The following is a 24,068-nucleotide window of genomic DNA, read 5'->3' as shown; positions in this document are numbered from 1 at the left end:
ATGAATTACAAATGGTTTATATCAAATATGTCTGAGAGACGACAGCTGAGCTACTATCTTCCAAATCACAAAGATAAGAAGGAATATTGTTCATTCTACATTACTAGCCCTTTTTTAGGAAACTCAGAGAAATAAATGGCTAGTCTTGTTAGAGAATGTTTAAAGTAACAGATAAGTTACTCTTACAAGAAATGTTTCCAAGGTGCCCATGACAGGTAGATCCCCAGTTTTGCAGGTTCTATTATCCATGTAGCCTTCTTCAGTTCTAGAAGATAATGCAGGGAGCAGATTTTGACAGTATATTGGTTGAGGTAATATTGATGCTGTGAAAGAAGATGAGCAATTTTTGAAATCTGTTGATATAACGTGTGTAGGACAACTGCTAGCAGACAGAAAACAAGGCTTGTGCAAGTTCAAGAATATTTCAGCAGAAATTGAGCTTTACTCACTGATAATATTTTTACTGAGTCAGAACTGTTATTCATTGTGAAGGAGGAAGATTTCAGAGAGTAATTATTATTTGTAATGAACTGTGGAAAGTGTTGGACTGTGTTAATAGATTTGCTTGAACTCAATTTCATTTACTGGACCTAACATGCTGAGAAACTTCCATGGTCCTCAGTAAAGTTTAGAGTTTCAGCTGTGCTGGAAATATTAAATCAAACCTAGTCTAATTAAGGTAACTGTCAAATAATTTGTAACAGTTGTGTTTCATACCTCCAATAATTTCATATGTGAATTAAATGCTCTTAAAATCTTAGACTAAACAGCAGTGTAGTCAGATTTTTTCAGCCACTTAAGCAGCAGGTCTAGGGGTAGAGGACAGTGGCTTGCCCAGCAGCATGGCCACCATGGGTTTCTTCTTCACCTGCCACCTGCCTGTAAGTACAGGCAGAAGGATTTATTTGTTTGAGTTGCAGTTCCTGCTGGAACAATTGTTCCCTGTCTCTTTGCCAGAAGAAGCATTGAATGTGATGGGAACATGAGTTTGGGCAGTTTGATAACCTGAATTGCATTGGCCTTGTGTGGGAAACCCCACTTAATTGGAAGATGCACCTGCAGGAGGGAACATGCTGCTGCAGGTCTCCCCTTGCACACCTGTGGGGGAAGAATCCAGCTATTCCCTTGTCCAACTGAGCTTTGATGGTTTCCATGAGAAATCTCAGAGATTAACAGGCAATGAAAGCTATGCTGATTTTTTAATTTTTTTTTTCCCCAGGAAGTAATTTAAAACCACCAACCTCTTTTCCAGAAGCTAGAAAACAGCTGTCAGCTTCAAAAACAAATATAGTCATTATTGTTCACATCAATTTCCATTCCCAAGTTACCAGTGCCAGTACCAATAATATAAGGTCAGCTGAACTATTTATTTCTATAAATTTCTAAGTCCATATCAATGACCATTCTTATTTTTTTTAAAACCGAAAACAACTGTCCAAAAAAAATAACCAAACAACAACAACAAAACTCGAAAGCTAAAGTTACCATAGCTGTCCTTTTTAGGTTAACATTTGCCAGGAGTTTATCTGTGTGAATAGGATGGGGCTTTGCAAGCTCTCTTGATTTGCTACAGGTTACAGAGAGTATCTCTTATGTCACAGAAGTCCTATTTAAATTCTGTTCAGTTTCAAGGGTTCAGCCTCTCAAATAATTTGTTGAACTGGGATGCCTTTCTTTGTCTCATTAAGGTATGTTATTGGCAATATCATTAAAGAGATCAGGACAATCCAATGAATAGTTTATGGTGATTCTTCTCCAGTTAACAGATTCTACACTAGTTAAGCAGAACAGCTGCACTAAAGAAAAGCTGAGGCTGGTTCTTCCCTCTCCAGGGAGAGGAGGCTTAATATTTTTTTTTAGAGCATAGTCTCATGCAGCTCTGTTGAAACTTATGACCAGAAATCATACCAAGCTATCACTTCTGTGGGTTTGTAGCTCAGCCAGAAAAAAGCTGCGTGTGGGAGAAGCTCATTTCTAGTCTCCAAGATTTTAACATTTCCAATTGTGCGCCTGGAGCTGCTGAACGGCCATGTATTAAAATTATATGTGGGTAAGATTTCTAGTGACAAGGAAACTTTAATTTATAGTTTAAATGTCAGTTTGACTTTTGAATGTGTCATTTTGGAAAGGCCAGGTAACTTTATACTGTTATAATACATAGCAAATTTGAAATTATAGTGAATTTTAGAGGGAAAGAAAGAAAATCTTGTACTAAATCGTGTCTAGTAAGAGGTCATTGCCCATGCAATGTCTTAAAAAATATTCTCAAAAATAGATTTCCATGGGAAAAAACTCAAAACCTAAAAGGCTCCTAGTCCCCTCAAGTGTGTATGTGTATCCACTGCCTTACATGTTTTTTCAGTGTGCAGGAACCTTCTGAGAAATATCACATACCATGTTTCCCTAGCTTTTAATGAGGAGAAAAAATCCTGAAATCATGTGAGCTGGAAAACTTAATAGCCAGGGGCTTTTTAGTACCAGTCTTTGGGACCCTTAAAAAAAAAAAAAAAAAAAAAAAAGCCAAACCCCAAAACTGGACTAAACCCAGACTGATTAAATCTGCAGAGGAAGTTGTACAGAAACCCTGAAGGGTCTTACTGGTGCAGGAAAGAGATGTTCTGGTGGGAACCAGGTTTTCAGCTTGTACTTGCAAGAGCAAGTGACCTACTCACTTCAAGCCATCAAACACTGAATTATACCGAGTTCCTCAGTCTTTTTTTCACTCTTCTTGGGTCTCCACCAGTCTTGATAGTCTGAATCTGCTAATTGAATGACATGACCAGGCTTCGCCTTGGTACTACTCTACAAAAATCAATGTTAAACAGGGCACAGTGGGGAAATCTGTATTGCTTTCTTTTGTGTCCCTGTTGCAATTGCACTTCATAGTTCTGTTAATGCTGTTGGTGCTTGACCTGGGACACTGAGGTACGTTCTACTTTTACCACTTTTGGAGCTGCAGAAACTCATCTAGCTGAATACCCGAGTCATTTGATGCTTTCTCTGAACTTGAATGGTAGGTTAAGTGAGAAAACAATCTGGATTTTTTTTTTCAGATGTGGTAGCAACAGAATTTACATAGCAACACCAAACAGTTGTACGTGTTTTAGGCTTTCTTAAGCCATTTTAAATACAATTTAGCTTTCTGAAGAGTGTAATGAAGAAATCCTGATGCTTTCCATTTAAATTCAGCCTTTGTCCAGGCAAGATTACCGCATACTCTCCCCAGACGCAAGTAAAACAGAATAGCCAGAAATACAGGTTTGTAGAGTCTTGCCTTAGATGCTAAATCAAATATTTCTGTAATGCATAATTGAAGATCTATGAAACTCCAGATACCCTGTGTCTGAGTTAAAAGGGCAGAAAGTGTAAGGTCCCAGCTTGATTCACATTCTTAGATATGTGCCAACATTGGAGCTTTGGGGCTCAAGAAGGGTGTGTGAGAATTGACTTAAATTTCGTTGTGGCTTGGCCCACATCTGCTGAAATTTTCTCAGTGTTTCAGGTTTACACATCCAAAACACTGTGCTGTGAATCAGGTGATTTATGTTTAGTTGCAACTCCAGATCTGTAAAATTGGCTTGAGCATAGGCTTTGGAATGCAACCCTTATACAGGCAAGCTGTGTTTGGTTTCAGGTTTCTCAGAGGCTTGCATGCAAAATTGCCTCATTGCTTGAATTGGTACCTCTAATTACACAGATACAGTGCACTGCATTAGTTGGCTTTAGTATTACAGCTCAAACCAACACTCAGTGTAACTCTCCTTAAGTCACTGGAATTCTACTGAGGGACAGATAGGCTTCTTTTTCTCAACATGCTGTCTTTTTCAGTAAGCCTATGGGGCTTTTTAAATACAATTTCTCCATTCAAGAAATACGCCCTTGTCTCTGGAACAATCCTATTCTTTTTTAAAGATGTGATGTAAGAAATAAAAAGTAGAAGTAGTAGCAAGTCTTAGGCTATATTCTTAGAGGACCTTCATTTTCATCTTAAGCTTATGGTTTCATGATGCATTTCTGTTATGTAGTGAATCTTACTGCTCTGTGGGTTTTGTTTGTAAAGATAGTAGTGCCAATTTCTGGATTAAGCAAACATTCTCTCCTGTCTGTAGTAATGTAGGTTAAGTATTCAGGATTTTGATTCATCCTTCAAATTGAGCACACTTGGTAAAATTTTAATTCCTCTTTGTTTGAAACTCATTGTTATGGAACATTTTGAATGTTTAGTTGGATGGAGACAAGCAAATAAGAGATAGACCTTATCTCTGCATGCATGATTTAAAAAAGAATTAACTTTTCAGAGGTCATTCCACTGATGAAGTAGGGATTGGAATAAATATATGCAGAAGAATGTGCAGTTTGAAGTTTGTCTGTGGCTTAGAAAATCCTTGCATTTCTATAACAATATGACAATCGGTTGGCTCACTTCTCTGGTTAAATATAATTTCATTTTCTTGGTAATGTCTTGTAAGGTTACATCTTTTGGAAAGCAAAGTTAATAGGAGTTTGTGAGGCTTCCTTCACTCCTTAGCAGTAGAGTGAGGGCGGGGGAGAGGGATCCAGCTTGTCAATACACAGTTCCACTGGAGGCTCTTCGCCCTTGCCTTGCCCTTTTAACTTCCCACAAAGGGTATGGTTCTTCTGATCAGTTTATATATATATATGTATATATATATACACCAGATTTATTGAAACTCAGATGTTGGAGGGGGTTACTTGCTCACCTCCAGTAATAAAAATATACTGAGAAATCACTTTAAGCATTTGATGTAGAATGCAATTAAAATAAATGTCCGTTGCCTAAATCAAGTAGATTGCTTTCCTGGTTTCATGTGAAGAAAGTAATGAAATTATTAGGAACATGCAAAATAATGTGATTCAAAGAAGTAAAATGATTATTATAACTTCACTCCAAAAAGCCACAGAAAAGAAATACAATGACTTAAAAGGATCAGAGCAAATACTTCCTTCTATAACATTTGGCGTTATAATAGCTAGACATAACATTACAAAGCAGCATGATTCTTCTGATCTACATGGATTATCAGAAAAGTCTGCATAGGATTTTTTCTCCTGTTGGTTCTGTATTCTGTCAAAAAAAGCATATTTTCTTTAGTAAGTCCCCAGTAACTGCTTCACATAGAAGAACCAAAGTTAGTTCTGTTTTGTTTTATCTTTCTAGCAGAGAAAGGCTTAAAAATAAAATAAAACATGTCAACTGTGACTCTTTGGTGCTTGTTTGTTTTTTTTTCCTACGGAGTTGTGATTTCTAGTGTTATGCTCAAGGTCTGGTTTTTTTCAAACATCTTAATAGCAAGTAGATGAAAGACAGTCTTTGAATGGAATGATATTAAATATTTGAGTTGTTGTTTTTATATGGCCCTGTTTTGTTTATATTTACTGTTTCTTCAAGAAATGCTGAATTCTAGACCATGAATGATTGCAAAGGCAAAATTAATGAATGTCTATCTTGAGTTTGTGATGCACACATAGTGAAATTTTATATTTATGTAGGGCTTTAAGTAAATATTCTGATCAAGGTGATTGTATGAGCGAGAAGAGAGCTCTCTAAATGTTATTTAAGTGCTTTGTATCTCTCTCCTATATTTATTTGCTGCGAGAAGGATTATAACATTCAAAAATACCTTGATAGAGGACCAGAACATAGCTAGGCTGACTGAAAATCATCCAGGAAAGAAATTATTTTTTGAGCTCTTATCATATTCCATTTTCTTTAGAGAGGGTTTCAGGCTGTTCCTGACCTATGTAAAAATGCAGATGAGTACTATTGTCCCTTCCACCGTGCCTTGACATCCCTAACCAGCAGCAAAATCTGCACATCAGTATGCATGGAATAGTTTTGTCACATGATAGTAAAGCACTCATAACGAGCATCTGAATAGGATACAGAAGAAATCAAATTTCATAACTAATTTTATATACCTTAAACAAAGATGAAGATATTGTTGGCTTGTGTTCATATTTTTTTTGTCAATTAGTGAAAACTGCTATGTGTATATATAAGTGGATTGTAATCAATAGTCACTCCCCAACAAGCCCAAATTATATTAGCCAAGGGCAGGGATTCCCATTCATTAAATCTGTGGAGGACGAGCCTTTATCTGTTTCAGTGGATGCAGCCTGGAGCATCCAGCATCTCATGCATTAGATAAATTGGGCCTGACATGCGTGTGTTTCTGAAAAACAGTAAAAAAATTTCTTTTTTCCTTTGTGTCTTGTCTGCAAAATCAGTGGTAATTTGCTCCCACCTATAGAGAATGACAGGAGATAATTCCCTTGCTTGAAAATAATTTAAATATTATATACATGTTTTATATAGAGATATAAATAAATGGACCTCCAGCACTTTCAGAAGCATCAAGAAACGGACAGTCAACCTACTGACTGACATCTATTCCAGTTCTCAAAACATTTGCCTAAATCAGCTGTCAGGGGTAAGCTCCCAAAATTGTAGTTTCCATAGCCTTTCTTTATAGCTAGCCATTTTCTTAAAACTTCTGCACTGAAAAAGCATGTGTTCACATTTCAGAAAGGCACTAGTCCTGTGGTTAAGAGATTCTTGTAGCGTGCTGGAAACCCAGGTTAAAATATTTCATGAAGTGAACACACATTTCCACAGATATAAACTGCTCCACAAGAGATCATTGTGCAAGTATCCCCACTTAGTCAACATCCCAACTACTGGGACAATTCCCTTAGGCACTGAGGACTTAACGAGCAGGCTCAATACAGGCCATTGATTAAAATACAGACCCTATTTTCTCTTGTTTTTTAAACTTCTATAAGGATTTATTTCCATTATGAGTAGGTGTGAGAGTGTAGCTTATGTATAGATCTGCAGAGAAGCCAAATTCTGACAGCTTTGCAAAACAGAAAAAAAAAAAAGTTAAATTTGACAGTGCTTTCTCTCCCTCTCCTGTTCACAAGCAATGGCAGCTTGAAGCAAAGCATCAGCCAGAATGCCACAGAGGAATATTTATGACTAGTTATCCATAACTTTGTGATTGCAGGGGCATGTGCTATACCCAGGCCTGATTCAAGGCAGATGGGCTTCTTTTTCTTAATAGCATAAAACATGGTTTCAAAGTTGTCCTTTATGACAGGGAACAAAACGACAGCGTTATAGAAGTGATTTAGGATAGTCTGTTTTTTTGTTTTTCCTCTGCTGCAGAAGGGTCATGGCTGGGATGTGTTAGTGAGAATGAAGGTGTACTTTGTGTGCAGTGGAGCATTTAGATTTTTAGAGAGTTAGTCAAACTCTGTTATTTCAAGCCCTCATACCTTTGGGATTTGTCAGATTATTATTATTTATTTTTTCCCTGACATCTCGAAGTGTTACTCAAATGTGAATATTCATGAAGGATCACCAAGACCCAACTTTTGTGTTATCATGTCTGATGCTTGAATCTACCATCACACACACTGGGAGGAGCTCGTTGTGCCATAAAACATTTGCAGGATTACCTTTTACTGGTATCTTTAATATAGTCTTCACCCGTAATATCTGGAGGGAGTTGAATTCAGCTCCAACTCCACAGCATTAGTATATATGTGCTGATGCTCTTACAGGACATTATAAAATGTGTTTATGTGATCATTGTCATAGACAGGAAAACTAATGTTTTCTTTATTATTCCTAATATAACTCTCTTATATATCTTCATCTGTTGTATTATGTAATGGTATGGGGTTTTGCTTACACTTTTTTGAATATAGAGGCAGATTTATGGTGTAACTGTTTTCCTGACTGTAACTGTGTCTACAGCACAATCCTGTGGTTTTTGGAAGGAAATAAAAACATTTATTCATCAGAATATAGTGAGAATTAAAACCTAGAAACTGTTTTCCAGCACATCATATGGCACATGTTTATCTCTGTTTAAAAAGAAAAAAAAAATAGTTTGAATTGCACAAGAGCAGTGTGTCATTGCAATAAGTAGTGTTGGCAGTGATGTTAGTATTTTCTAGATGCAATACAATTACACAGCTATTACTTTTCAAGAATGTTTTAACATGTCCTATTTAAACTTTATTAAAACTTAATCTGTTTCTTGATCTAGAATTTCCATAAAACATCTGTTTAATTGATTCTTGCCAAGGTTTAAATTCTTCCCACTGGTTTTAAATATCCCATTCTTTCATTTTCATTCTTGTTCTGCCTGCTGCCCTCATACTTTGCCTTAGCTTCCCTTTCATTGTTCTCCATTATTCCCCTTCCCAAATTTGATGCCCTTAACATAATCTTGAGGGGTTTGCACTTTATCAGCATCTGCTCTTTTCATGGTAGACCTCTTGCTGAACTCAAAACTAAAGCCTCAGTCTTTCTCGGGTAAAGGATGAATGGTAGATGCATTGATGAGTACAGAAAAGCACAGATTCTAGGAAAGTCAGTGACTATCTGCAGTTTCTGGTGAATCAAATGACTCCTCTCTCCACACTGGAAAGCTGCTGTCTTGTTAGTATTCATGCTTTTGTTCTCTCTGCCTGCCCAGCTTGCTGTATGTTAACTGTGGTTAACTTCCAATTTCAGGCAAGGGGGCAACAGAGCAACAACTGATTTAACTTCTCCATAAGACAGTGTGATGTAAGCCACCTCACGTGCTTAATGCTGAAGGGAATGGCTCTGATAAAAGTCTTCACATATTCAGGTGGTACTTAATAGGAGATGGAAAGATTTTTCTCTTCCCAGGGTACAATTTGCCTCCTTTTGTTTTTTTTTTTTTCAGTTGCCTGCTGATGAAAATCCAGAGATCAGTCATTGCTGGACACAGTGCATGTGTGCTTTGAGATGGAATAAAATCTAGTTCTAGAAAGGCTCAAAGAGTTAACTAAACATTTTATCCCTCTCTTCTCCATCTCTCTGTGGGCAGCAAATTCCAAGCACAGTCTGTTTTTCCTTTCTCTTGCTTCTCAATCCAAAGCATGGTTGGTCTTCTAGGGTAACTTCAACTTTTCCTATCAGCTTTTCCTGGTAAGTTTTGGTCATAGATAGAGCCTCAGGCTCTTGTTTTTTGCACACACACCTCTATCTCCTAAGGACTGAACTGGTTTAGTTTCATGAAAGCATAGTTATTTCATAAAAAGTAATGGGTTGGGGTTTAGAGACCATATGATCTTAAGTGGCTTTGTATCCTGAGAAAGAAGATTATAAAATACATTCATGGATGCTGGTTTGGTTTTTTTGAACAACTTCAGATATTTCACTCAAAGTGGGAAATAAAGTATTTCATTGGTGACTAAAGTTCCTGAGTCAAATAGCTTGACATTTTTAATTTAGAAATGCATACAGGAAAAATGATAAAATATGTATTTTACCTTAACAAGCATGGTACAAGTCAACATGGACTGTATGTATAGTGTTTTGGGTCCAGGAGCCTGTCCTTTAAAACTCACTTCTGTCTCTCATGTCTGTGGCTGTACCCAATATCAGTTTGCAAATCCTGTGTTTTTGGTTCTACTCTACTTTAATAATGTTCAGCGAGAAATAATACCACTTAGTCTTTTGCCTGCCTATGAAAGATCATCACCTTAGTAGTTTTGAACATATACATGGTTTTTTGTGAATCAAAATTCTAGGAGTGTAATATTTTCTGATGTATTGTGTAAGTATTTGTGTCTTTATGCACAGGAAAAAAAAATTTAAAATACTGGTTTATTTCAATAAGTATGCATTTTTATTACATGTATATAATTAGGTCATCTTATGCAAAAACTGAGGTTAATTCAGGAGGGAAATATTACCTGCACTGGCATAGACTCATGGAGGCTGTTGGTGCACCAACAGCCAAGTGGATCAACATAACCATAGACTTTCCATGACTCTTTTCTCCCTTGACCTCTCTCCCTTCTTCCCCTCCTCTCTCTCTTCATGGACCTAGCTTTTATCTGACAGACTTTGCTCCTTTGACCCAGATTTTACCATCCTCCTCCTCACTCACTTCCCATGTCTGTCTACCTGTTATTCAATAAAACAGGAGACGTTTGACAGCTAGCAGAAAAGCAAAGTGGTGCTCTGTTCCACTTACTCTTGTGCTATGCAACTAAAAATGTGTAAAAACTATTTCCAGTGAACTGTTAATAAAATTTAGTGAAGTTGAACTTTCCTTCTGCTAAATGGAAGAGGCATTGCTGTACAGCACTGCTCTCATAGAGTCTGGTAGTGGAGTATGTCTATTTCATGGTATTTCATGGTATTAGGTACGTATTTGTCTCCTTTGTATGCTTGTTTCATTTAAAGTAAAGACATCAGAAGTTAATAGTTATTTCTTTCCAAAGCATGCTTTTGAAAAATTGTACTTCTAAAATTGTTAATATATTCATCGTAAAAATGAGAAATCCTTTGAAAATCTGTTTGCAATACAGTGTACTTCTGATTAATAGCCCTTGGAAATCTGTGCTCATTAAGCCATAAACATGACCTTTATAAAAACATCACAAAAATACAACTGCAGAATATGCCAGGTCAAAGATTTGTTTTAAATAGCCAAGAAGGTAAAGCTTTAAAATTAATATGTTTTTTATAATATTTGGCTGATATTTGCATTTTTTTCTTTATTTTATTGATTTATTTACATATGGGGTGAATGGTGTTGGGTCTTTTTGGTTAGGATCTATTTGGACACTGTGATCCCTGGGCAGCACACTTTGTGACAATTCTTAATGCCCTTCAGCAGCTTCCTCCCTGTTGTTCAATATTTAGATCTACTTAATTTGTAATGATATTTTTGCTGGGCCTGTAGTTGGTTAGACCTGGCAAGGTCTAGTAGCATTCCAGTGGAGGCTACTAGCCACATACTCTGACCTGCTGGTTAGAAGACATCCACGATGCACTACTGAATAATGGAACATTAGTCTTGCACTATCAAAAGTTTCTTTGTCTGCTCAAAGCTCTAGAGAAGCACTGTACATGCAGGGCTGGGGAAATGCACATTTGTAACATTGTGCCATTCCTCTACTCTGTTAGTCAGCCATGCTCCTCTGGAAACAGCCATGCATCCCACACTCCACAATATACACTTTAGCTTGAGTCTGAATTGTGAATCTTACCACTCCAGGTTGGAAATCATACTAGAATCATAGAATGGTTTGGGTTGAAAGAAACAGTTAAGTGTCATCTAGTCCAACACCCCTGCAGTGTGCAGGGAGATCTTAAACTAGATCAGGTTGCTCAGAAGACTGTCCAAACTGGCCTTACATGTTTCCAGGGGTGAGACATCTGCAACCTCTCAGGCAACCTGTGCCAGTGTTTCAACACCCTCATTGCAAAAAATTTCTTTCTTGTATCTAGTCTAAATCTACTCTATTTTAGTTTAAAACCATTACTCATCCTATCACACCAGGCCTTGCTAAAAGTTTGTCCCCATCTTTCTTATAGTACTCCTGTACAAACTGAAAGACCATAATTACACCCTGGAACTTTCTCTTCTCCAGGTTGAACAACCCTGGCTTTCTCAGCCTGTCCTCATAGGAGAGGTGTTTCAGCCCTCTTATCATTTCCATGACCCTCCTCTCTTTTTCCTTGCTGTGTTAGGGGCTTCAGAACTCAACACAGTACTCCAGGTAGGGTCTCATTAGAGCAGAGGAGGAGAATCACCTTCCTTGACCTGCTGGTCACACTTCTTTCGATGCAGCCCAGGATAAGGTTGACTTTCTGGGATGTGAACACACATTGCTGGCTCATGTCCAGCTTTTCATCCACCAGCATCTCCAAGTCCTTCTCTGCAGGGCTGCTTTCAATCCTGTCATTCACCAGCGAGTAGCAATTCAAGGCATTGCCCCAACCCAGGTGCAGGACGTTGTGCCTGGTTGCGGATGTACTGTGGGTAGCTTCTTTATGTAAGAATAGGTAGCCAAGATGGAGATCTTATGGTCATGAAAAGACAGAGGAAAGTATTTTTTTTTCTCTAATATCCAGCCAAACCTTTCCGAGCTGACATTACTGCTTGGTGGTAAGAATGTCTATGTATATTTCTATCTCATTCTAGGCAAGGCAAGCTTTTCACTTCCTTGGGTTCACTTTCTTACTAAGAAAGCAGAAAGTTGTATAATACATGAGCAGCAGGGCAAGGAGCTGCAGAATAGAGCTGGTACTTTTTGTCAGAAGTAGAGAGAATTAGTAGTACAGGTATGGTGTTATTAGTCTGCTCATCTTCCCTCCAGCATTTGTGGCTGGGAAGGAAGAGCAGGTTTTGACATTGCCTTTACTATTGTAAGATCACTCAAGTTTGGGTGTAGGTGTGTCCAGTTCACCCTACAACTAAAACCAGGGAAGGATTTTTCAGTTCTTACAGCAGGATATTTCAGGATTTACAACTCAGTCCCTTGGCCTGCCACAGATCCCTCTGTGAGCTGTGAGCAGGTGACTTCAGCTCTCCATCCTCAGCTCCTAGCTAAAAAATGGGGATAACCTCTTGCCATGTAGAAAAGTCCTGAGAATTAATACCAGAATTGCATGGAGAAAAAAGAAAGCTGCTGGGCATTTAACATTTGATTTTTCTTTGTAAGGCAAATAGAAATTAAAATCTCCTCCGTTCTCAGGAGGGAGTAGATCTGACATTCATGGACATTATTACTTGTTTGTCATCTCCAAAGCTGTGATGCTGGCAGTCTTGGGCCTTGTGATTCTCTGATAACTGGCATGGCTGGTACTTGGTATGGGCAGCTGGTATTAAGGTGGCCAAGCTGGACAATTTTTTGCTGTTTCCTTCTACTAGAAATGGCCAGAACTTTGCAGAAAGTGGAACATTCATTTTGGATTGTTTAATTTTCAGTGATCCAACAGCTTCCAGTAGGGATAAAAATTTTCCAAATTTCTCTGACCAACTGGAATAAAATCTCAAAGGACTCAAAGGACTTCAAAGAGCTCAATTAGGTCATGTCGAAAAAATTAAAAACTTGGCTTCTTTCCTTGTGCAGTTTGTAATCCATCACTAGGCAGTGTGAAGTACTTTAGTTCAGATTGTGGGGGTTTTTTTCAGTAAATTTTCCTAAACTTAATTAAAAATATTTTAATACGTAAAGTGTTTCTTGTGTGCGATAGCATCTTCTAGATATGAGAGGAAAGTGGTGATGTATTGTGGGGTTCAGGGTAGGTCTGTCATTAGTGTCTTGGGGGTGTCAGGAATGTAGTAGGTTCTGCAAAATGTTGTGCATTACCATCCTGTCCAGACAAAATGGACTTCATAGTCTGTAACCTGGGCAAACCTGTCTGTTAACATGGCTGGATAATGGCAGAAAAACACGAGGGAAGTACATAGAAAAAAAGGAGCAGGAACCTGAGCTTGCTAACCAGAAGTGAGGACAATCATGAAGAGACAATGGATGTCAGAATAGTTGTGTAACTTTCTGTCTCCATTTTCCTAGTCCAGCATTATAAAAGTAATTTCACAGGATTCTACACCACAAAACAAGATACCTGCTCCTTTAGGTATACAGAGGGGTACATTTTTCAAGAGTCTCTTGTATCAGGATATATGATTTTAAGTTTTTCAAAATGTTAGTATGTATAAAAGAAATTACTTAAAAACTCAGTATGATGCATAGTCACAAGCTTCTAAAACAAGTATTATTAATAAAAAGAGTTCTTTTTCTAAACTAGCTCACTTTGCAGGAATCACAGTATAAATACTGTCTCTAGACAAAATTATACTTCGGATAGCTGCAAGAGACCAGAGTTGATTCAAACTTTCCAGGTGAATGGTCCACATGCTGAAAAGAATGTACTTCATGAGTAAATAGTGGGTACTGATTTGTGCCTGGAATATTTTTACTTCTTAAAACAAAACAAAACAAACAAATAACCAACCAATAAAAAAAAAAAAAAAAGAGGTTATGAAATACTTCAAAAATATTTTTGTTCTGAATAGCTTTCAATTGTTTGGTTTGGGATGTTTGAAATTTGCCAATCTTTAAATAATAGAAATGGTTAGGTATCCAAGTACAAACTATAGAATTTATTTCATTATGGGTGAAATAAATGTTTCAGCTGACACAATTTTTTGCAGGGTTTTTTTTTCCTCCCTAATTGTCTTTGTTTTTTGGTTTGGCCAGTGAACTGAAAAATCAATTACTCACAGATCTCCACAGCTGAGACAGTGTTGCATTCATCCTCTTCGAAGTGACTACCCACTGTTAACACCGCTAACTGCAAAACCTCTGAAAAGAAAGAAAGCTTGTATTGCCACACAGTGTACTTGAGCCTCAAGTTGTCTCAGGAGAGCTGGCAGGATTGAGGCTGATGTGGTTGGAACCCCATTTGAGGGCTGTTCTTTTCTAGTGGGTGTCAAAGATGCAATACATTTGTTGTTTTTCTTTCTTTTATGAAACTAAATGTCATAAATATTAATTTCATTATATTTTAATATAAATTTAACTATTTAATAGTTCAATGTAAATTATTAGCATTTTGAGGCTATTATATAACAAAAGTAATCTAAAAAAATGTCTGTGAATAATACAGAGGTCAAAATCCCTTTTTTTTAATAATCATTACCTCATCTAAAAATAAATAAAAAAAAAAAAGCTCAAAGCTCAAACCACACACACACACAAAAGAGAAAATATATTTCCTGAGCAGTATTTCTCAACAGGCATCAAGTTATTTTTTCCTACATAACCTTCTTTCAGTCCGTGTGGAATAATATGTAGCCTATTGGAATTAAATATTTAACATTAAGAAATTACGTGTATCCATTTATGCACATAAAAAGTACAGGTTGCACATTAGCTAACGTTCTGTATGCTGAGTTCATATTTCAGTCACTTGAGTAGTATAATGGCTGCTAGTAGGTAGCTTGGTGATTAGCTGAAGCCTATTTTGCCATGTCAGATTAGATCACTGATACTACTTATTACAGAACTGAATTTATCTTTCAAGTGACAGTCTTGCAGTTTTTAAGAAAAGCATCTATTACAAAAATGAAGGCTATCAGGCAGTGACTCCAGGTCATGACACATTAAGCTAATTCCTAAAACCAGATCTACAATTTATATTGAATTTTCTCTGTTAAATCTCAAAGAAAGTTATTATTTTGTCTTTGAATGTCTCTAAGTTCCCCATTTTGTCAGATTCTCTGAAGGGATAATACTTGAGGTGAAGAATGTTCATTATTCATCAGGACTAGCCTGTTGTGTTTGATTGCTTATGTCTTTATTGTCCTTTTGAAGAAAATCCCTTCAAATTTTTCTTTGGTCCATTGGCAAACTAAATAATGAATTAAAAATTCGAGTTGATGTAGAGTTATCCAAATGTAAATGTCCTAGCATTTATAAGACAGAACATGATCTCCCCACAGATCTCTTCACTTTTCTATTTTATAATAACCTGAGTTAGTTTTCTTGAATATACTATAGGAAAAAAAAAAAAAAGAAAAAAAAGAAAGTTTTCTTTTCTCAAGCTCTCTAGGTTATATTGTAATCTTTACTGGGTGTGAACTGTAAGATATTAGGATCCTATACTTAAAAAAAACCAAAACCACAACAACAACAACAAAAAAAAAAACCAAAAAACCCCACCAAAACCAACCAAACAAGCAAAACCACACACATACAAAACCACTTTTTAAAGTTACCTTTTTAAGTTGCCTAGAAGTTAACTTCTAAGCTGGAAACCAGTGGTACATTTCCAGCTATTCCACTGAGTCATACCAGCTGAAAGCTTCTGCCAAAGTAGATTGTGTGTATTGTTTTGACTTCAAATAACCTATTATGGGAATATTTGGAAAAGCATGACAAGGGGTGGAAAATTTGGGAATATCCATGTCTGGTAGAAACCTATTTATGATAGTGGAAAAAAAACCTCAGGATGGAAGGTAATTGAACATTAGTTTAGGGTGTGTCTGAGGTATTGAAAATGGCTTTACCTGTGGCCAGAAGGAAAGAATTGCAAAGTAATGAGGGAATGAAAGTGGAATTCTGCAGAGATTTGCTTTTTTTCTTGGTGTTTATGGTGGTAATAGCTAGTGGTGGAAGAACTGCAAAAGATTTAGATTAATGAGGTATTAGTTTAGAGTTCCTGCCCAGTTTACATACCTCCAAGTTCCAAATGCATTGCAAAATAATTGCCTAGATTGTTTGTGCCTGCAAAAGTTGGGCTGGATCTTTCCATAAGAAATGCTATTTGATAATAGACCTGGTAATTCTTTTTCTGGAAACTAAAGCTGCCGTTGAGTTTAAAGAACTGAGAATGAGAATGTGCATGAGGGAAGGCTATGCAGAGGAAGATGTGAAACATCTTTATAGCCAAGTCACAAAATATAGTAACGTGAGGTTGCCAAATGGCTGAGCTGGTTTTTAGGGGAACCTGAGGGACAGAGATCTTGGCCTCCTCCAAAACTTTGAGAAAACTTACTATTATCCTGTGTGTGTGTGTGTATATATAAATATATATACCTTCTTTATCATGTCCATTTGTGCTCTCTTTAATCCAGAATTTAGGGGCAGTACTTACAGTCAATTATACTCTTTACCTGACACTGATCTGAGGCACATTTCAGGTTAACTGGGCACAAGAATTTACATGAGAGACTTTCTTATCAGAACATGCTATTTCATTGAAAGTAAAAATTTTCTCCTGAAGATGTTTTTTGGTTGGTTGGTTGGTTGGGTTTCTTTTGTTTTTGTTTTGTTTTTTAAAGAATTGTGAAAAAAATATCTTTCAGTTAAGGTCAAAACTTCAGAATTTTTAAGAATATTGGTTTCCTCATTTTACAATGACTTCTCATTATAAGATCTACTTTCAAATCCATACTGAAACATAGTCTTTAAAGTCCAAACAAGGGGTGGGAGTGGTGGTGTTTGGAAACCAATACTTCTTCACATTTCAACTCAAAAAAAAGGTGACAATTCTTTATGGAATAGACAGTTTGAGGCTGAACCTGAAGGAATCATCTTAACATCTGAGTGTTTCTGTAGTCTTCCCTTGATTTCGTATACAGGTGAGAAAGGTGATGTAGTGATGAACATCAGTAGTTTCTGAAGGAGAACCACTTGAGCAGGTGATGCCATAAAGAGCATGAACCTCGTGTTGCACCCACAGCTTTGTGCTATGTAAGCTGTGTGCACTCAGAGCTTAAAACTGTATTGCAAAGCCTAGTGGTAGAGCAAAATGTCTAGTCCCATCTGGAGACAAAAAAGTGCATCCTTGTTTAAAAATGCACTGTGTGATTGACACTGAGGGAGTTCCCAAAAACTGTCTTAATGAGATACAGGAAGGGGTGATGCTTGTGGCAAGTTTTTCTTCAAACTTGTTTACACACTCTTACTTTGGACATATTGTTAGTGACTCTGGCCAAGAGATTATAGTGGCTGTGTTTCAAATTGCCTGAAAAATTGAAGAAATAAATTATTACCTCAGCCTCGATTAAAATGCTGAGCTAAGAAGTTGCATTATTCCTGTGCTTCCTACTTAGAAAATTAAGGTAAAAACATTGACGTGATTTTCCCAAATGCCTGGAACATTCCTCTTCCACTTAGGATGTGAACTGGCTGGAAAGATTCTTCTTCTCTAAGAAAACATTAGACTATAACCCCTAACTTGTAACACTGGAATAAGTAAATGCATTGTATCCTCCTATTTTAAGAAATTGTAGCATGCTACTGATAAACTGTAAATTTAGACCTGTCCTGCCCTACATAACTTCTAAGTCAGGAAGTGCTTGCACCTAGTTTTTGGCAGGGATGTCTATGTGAAGCCAAGTAACACCACAGAGCATGAAGCCAAACACAGGCCTTGGACATCCATGTGTGGGACATTATCCTGACTCTACTGGTAAAAGTGGAACTCCAAAGCTTGCTGATGATAAGTCTATAAAAAAGCTGACATTGAACCTTCATTTTGTGTTGATATGCAGTGGGAAAGCTGGGAATCTGCACAGGGAAATGTATGTAGTTCTTTTTGTGCAAGCTTATCATAGAGAAAATTAGAACAGTCATAAGCAATCTCTGTGGTTCCTCACTTCTATCCAGTGTACTGGATAACTAAAAAAATACCCATATCTTGCTACAGTAATTTTCTAAACCACTGATTTTCAAAGTAAGTTCTGATTTATGAGTTTTAGTGTGTTCTGCTTTCTTTCTCTTCAGTTTAGCTTTCTCTGTTCTCATGTTTTCCTTCTGTCATCATTGATGCCCGTGATGGTGCATTCTTTACTGAGTTTCTCTACATGTGCCCTTTTAGGACTCTTCCTGGTGGACCTCTGTCCTTCTCTATCCCTCTGCTGAAGGATAAGATGGGAAATAGTTAATGTTGACATTCCAAATGTTTTCCAAATGTTTTTCAGTTAGGCTGAATCACAAAAATGGTTGCCACTGCTTCAGGTTTTATGTTGCTGATTCTCAAGTCTGACTCTGCCCATTAAATGGAAATAAAAGATAATTTTTGCAGCCATAAACATTAGAGAATTTCTTTCAAACAAAAGTTCAAATTTCATGATACCTATCACATGCTTCATCATTAAGGGTCATGTCTGACACTATTGCAAAAACAGATCAGCTGTGCTCCTGAACATACTCATTTTCTGTGCCACTGTAGCCAGGGCTGTGGTAGATTTTAAACTCTGTTCCAGAGGCTCTAAGCCTCAGCCAAACCCCTGCAGAGATGGTTTGATTTTTTCCTTTTAAATATTCTTCTTGTCCCCAGATGACTTTTTGCAGCACTGGCTGGCAGCACCAGGTGTGAGTGCCTAGTAATGCCACAGAAAGGAATCAGAAAGAACTCTCTCATCCTTCATGGCACAATGTCTTAGAAGAGCATGGAATAGCAAGAGTGTTGCTCTAGGTAATCCAGACCTGCAAGTCTCCCCTCCATAGCACTGAAGTAATCCACTTGAAGAGCTTTGTCCCCCGCCATAAGCAATATTTTGCAATCCAGTTTGAATGTGCATCTGTGAGTTGGAGGATACTTAATCAGCTTCCATTTCTTTGGTTTTGTCAGGCAAATGCTAACTTTGACATTTATGTGTGATTCTGTAAAACCTCAGGTGCAACTGGGAGACTTCTCAGTAAGTTTTGTATTCTCAAGGAATAACTTCTTCCCTCCATGATCTGTAAAAGCTTTACATGAGAATTAAAATATTTCCAGCATCTAAAAAAAAATATCTTTATGATCCTTTCCTATTCATAGAGGGTGAGATTGACCTGTTTAACACTACCTGTTTTTTGGGTTTTTTTACACTGGTTTTTAATGATTCCACAGGAGTGTAGCAATTGCCAAACCAATGGCAATCATTAAATACTTGGTGGTTCTATTCTGGTGGGCTATGGAAAGCAGAGCTGCTTGCCCTCTGCTTCTCTGTAGCCCATATCCATCGCTATTGTGTTCAAAAGAGTGATTTGGTATGCTCCTATATTGAGGTAACTACAGAAATTACTCCCAAAATGTCACTCTGGGGCAGAAAACAGTGCAGGACTGAAGGGAAATCTAATCCAATACCTTTGATTTACTAATGTCTAATGTTTTCCTTTCAATGATTCTTAGTAAAATGCTTGATAGAGAAGCTGAAAGTTGGCAAAAAATACTGCCTCTGAAAATTTGGCTCCAACTGATTTTATACCTAGAAGCAGAACTGTGGATGATCAGCTACAACTGGTTAATTGAATCCTTTGCTCTTAGCCCTCAATTAGGTGCATTAAATTGCAAACCTTGTTAGCACATTTGCTGGCCAAATACAGAGAGTTTCCATATATCATTCTGACTGCTTCACATTTGGGCTCTTCAAGAATGTATGCAGCTTGTCTAATGAAGTACCTGTGTGTACAAGAAGAAAAAAAAGGAACAGATTTTCGATCTCTCCCTGTGCTGTGTTTCTGTTGAGTGAATGGGGCAAAACTCCCCTTACACTTTGAGTTTTTTAATGTTTCTTGGACTCTCACCAGCAGGTTTTTACAGTCTGTTGCCTGCCTCTTAGATTAGAAGAACACTGGCATATTTTATCAGTTTCTTAGGATCCAAATAGTATTTAATTAACAGGGAATTGATGTCTTGGAGTGCAACCAAAACACGGGAGACACTGAAAGCTGAGAATGGGCTTGGATACTTCCAGCTTTTAGCTGACTGTGGCAAGGGGCAAACAAATAAATAAATCAGGACCTGCTGCAAACAGGTAGTGACTTATTGGTATGCAAGGGGATTTCTTCATTTGCATTATGTTCCTACAGAGTTGGTGGTTGATAGCCTTAGCTGGGAGGAGCTTTCTGCCGCTCAGAGTCTGAATCATCTGCACCCTTTGCAAGAGCAAAAAGGGTTCCCTTTCCATAAGCCACGTTTTGGTGGCTGCTGAAATGGTTCTTATGTTAGATTTGTGCAGATCAACTCCTGAGGCAGTAGGGTATGTCACGTATGCGAGGTTTAAGTTGACTCTGAAACTGTAAGTTCCTTAAGTAAGTGCTTAATTAAAAAAGCACAAGTCTGCAAGTGACATTACTTTTGCTGAGCAGAACAAATAGTTGTTCTTTTTCTTCTGGAGCATTTTGCCTTAGGAGGATTGAGTAATAGGGCTGAGATGAAACACTGAAATTACAGCAGATGAGACTGGCTGAAGTTCTAAAGGGAAGTCAGACATGCGCTGAACTATTGTTCCAGATAGTCCAGGGAGAGAAATGGTTTACTAGATGAAATGATTTATACCTGAAGCAATAACTGGCAAAGAATTATAACCAACAGTCACTGAGTCAGCTGTGCTCTTTTTTCAATAATGCAGTAGCTGGTGGTCAAATAAAAATCTATTTGTTTAATCCAATAGTGGCTTTCTATTGTTCCTTTTTTGCGTTGTGCGTGGGTGGCTGGATTTTTTTTCCCCCTAAACACAGAACTTGCTGAATTCCTTGTCTCTTTCTGCACATAGGTGGTACATGCCAGAGCCCTGCTCTTCCAGCCCTAGTGCGTCCTCCTGCTCCGCCTTTGCAGCCGTCGCTGGATATTAAACCATTTCTTCCTTTCCCTCTGGACACAGCTGCCGCAGTCAATCTCTTCCCCAACTTCAATGCAGTAAGTACACTCCTAGCAGTCACTGTCCCAGCATCACTGAGCCACACTTTCCGTGGAAGACTCAAGAGGGCACAAAGTAGAATTTTATGTACTCAATTAAACCTGGAATATCCTCCCTTACCCAGGGCCAAATTGTTCTTCTAGCCACACTGGTAAACTGTAAATTAAAGTCTAGCTGAGTGGTAGCCAGAAGTAATGGAGAAGGAAAAAATTATGTGATCCCAAGTGACATGCAATAAAACTGCAGGCCCTATTCGATCCCAGGGCTCGTGAGTTTCCCACTCTGATTTAAGATGTGCAGAGTTTCACTAACCTATGGTTCACTGCAACTCCTAGGGAGTGAAACTTTCAGTCATAATATTCTACATTCTGTCTTCCACAGGCTTCCCAAAAAATACTTAAAATTTACAGATTGGAGTGGCTACAAAATGTAAAGCTGTCAAGGCAATTAAAGTAAGAATGAGTACAGCATTAACTTGCACATGGGCTATTCATTGGCAAACTACTCAGTATATTTTTTCAGACAAGGGTAATTTCTTTCTCTTGTCTTTAGGGTAAAATGAGGTTAGATTTCTCTTTAGTAATTTTTTACTTAGCCATATTATCTATGACTATAGAAATCTTGTTCCATCTTAGATATTTTCATTATTTTACTGACAAATGTCATGAATTCTTCAGCTTTTCAGTTTCTAGCTATTTAATTCTCTAAAAGTAAAAAAAAAAATAAATTATTTTTGTGTTAATTTTTACTTTGTATGGTTATGCCCCTTTTCAATGTGAATGTACGCTGAGAAGTTATTTAGTTACATATATGAGATATATGAAGGAAAAACTAAATGTGTGTGCTTACCTATTTTGACAGATGCAGAGAGGGGTGGAAATTGCTGTGCCAAAACAATTCTAATTAACATACAAAAAATCTTAATTATAATAATAATTAAGCTTAGTAAAAGAACATGCCCATTCTAGAAGCAATTTATAGTAATCAATAACAAGTTGCCATAATTGAAATTTCCATAATTCCATTTATTTACCTTTTATGGATATTCATTTTGCTTTCAAGTAATTAAAGTAAGCTAATCATCAAAAATATGTATTTATGCAGTCTTTAATTCAAGCAATTCATACCATTACTAGAGATCAGAGAAGCTGTACGTTGCAAGACTTAAAATGCTCAGAAACTATGTCAGTTATTACAAGGAACTTTTATTATAAAGGAACTTTTCAAATTTTAAAATGTATCAAGGTATGCAGCAAAGTTTTTAAATATGCTGATTTTAACCAGGTTATTGATAACTCATGAAATGGATATACCTTTAGACTTGTTTAGTATGTGTTAGGGTTTTTTTCTTACCAGTTTTGCTTTGTGATCACTATTTGTATTTTATTTAATAGGCCACCTGAATTTTTGGTAATTGTCTATTATAATCTCTTTCTTCTCCATGGTTCAGAGTCATCCAATTGCTTTGCAAATTGTTTAACTCTGCATAATTCAAATGCAACTTTAATGATGAATTTGAGTAAGTAATTGTTAATCTTGTGTTGTTCTATGAATGTGGAGTTTCTTTTTTCTTACAAAGAATTAATTTTATACTATCTTGGGGTAGGGGAAGATATGGTAGTGTTAATTTGGAGACAAAAAAATTAAAAAGAGACCCCTGTTGTTATTATTGTAGAAGTCTCTAATTTGGTATAAGCACTGTTGTTGGACTTTGCGGACTCCCGGTCTCTTCAGTTTTTTAGTAAACTAAACCTAGGTTTCAAGGGTGAGACTCTCAGTCCTTTTTAGCAGCACTCTGAAGTTTGTTCCCGTGCAAAGCATGCTGTACCATGATATGTGGCTGCTTTCTAAGTCCCCTTTTGCTGAATACATCACTCCTGAGTGTAAGGATGCTGTCATCAGCAGTGTTGTCACCCTTCTCGCTGCTCATCATCTCTGCCTTGCAACATGACCTTTGCCTTCTCATCATGTGTGCTGACATGCAGCATCATTTCTCAGTGTTCCCATTTTCTTTCTGAACAGTACATTATTGAACGCTGCTATATTTGGCCAATATGCTACAGCTGGTTAATGGCATCCTCTAGACATGTAGGCTACCTGAGAAGTTCTGCCTATTTCTGGAAATATGGATTCTGTTGAATCTTTTGGGGATGTATTAGCTGCTGCTGAGCATTATCAGCCTGAGGAGAAGGTAACCCACAATTCACATTAGACTTTAAACAGGATGTCAGAAAAGGGCTTCAGCTATGTGAATGTGAGACAGAAAACAAGTGTTTAACCAAAAAATGATCTTGTAAATATACTTGCTCATGAATGACTGCAGCTGTTTAGAATGCTTAATGTTCATTGTCTTCATTGACAATCCTACAGTGTCAGAGGAGAGGCATTTGTGTTCTGTGGCCAAAACAAGGTCAAGCAGGTGGTCAGTAAAAGACTCAGAACTCTGAACCCCTGAACTGGATGCTGTCCTTTTGAGTTATTGATAAATTAGCTTTAACTTTTTTGAGGTGTCAGGGTCATAGATTATGTCTTAGGAAACAGGTTTCAAATAAACTCTTTACCCTCACAGGACTCCACAGAAACTAAGATAATTGACAACATGTCCAGGCTACTTCCCCAGAGGCTAGAAGGAAGTCCTGAGTTTTAGCCTTTTACTGTCCGCTTTTCAACAGCATTCACTTGTAAAGAGCATGATCAAGGAGAAATTTGAGTAAAAAATCTGTCATTTTTCACAGAAAAGAAGTAGTCTATGGCCATCCTAACTCAACTTGAGAGTTTGGTTGCGATATGCACAGGCATCTGAGCTAACCAGACTGTTTCTTTGCAAAAGATAAAGGAGAAAAATGAAAAATTTCTCAAATGTTTTATGTTATATACACAACGATATGTTGCAATGCAAGTAATATGTCTGCTTTGGCAAGAGGTGAAGTGAACCCTGAAAGTTCCCATTCATCTCTGCTGACTATAATGAGGTACTGCCTCAGCTGCATCTGCATTTGGTTGGATGAATCCCCACATTATGGGACAGGTCATAAGTTATTCACAGCTGATACATTAAATTCCACT

The 24,068-nt window shown here is 37.3% G+C and overlaps 1 protein-coding gene across 2 annotated transcripts in view; it reads left to right on the top strand.

Annotated features, from left to right (window-relative positions):
• LOC103538040 (zinc finger protein 385D) overlaps positions 1 to 24,068 on the top strand; it is a 154,315-nt gene that overhangs the window by 9,183 nt on the left and 121,064 nt on the right. For both annotated transcript variants that reach the window (XM_008504338.2, XM_030445216.1), the window contains exon 2: positions 20,859 to 21,001. In XM_008504338.2, the coding sequence (XP_008502560.2) occupies positions 20,859 to 21,001 (143 nt within the window). The remainder of the gene's footprint in view (positions 1 to 20,858; positions 21,002 to 24,068) is intronic.

Source organism: Calypte anna, chromosome 2 (assembly GCF_003957555.1).
Source record: "Calypte anna isolate BGI_N300 chromosome 2, bCalAnn1_v1.p, whole genome shotgun sequence".
Lineage (NCBI taxonomy): Eukaryota > Metazoa > Chordata > Aves > Apodiformes > Trochilidae > Calypte > Calypte anna.
Note: the sequence above shows the minus strand (reverse complement) of the source record. Positions and strands in the feature narration are given on the sequence as shown.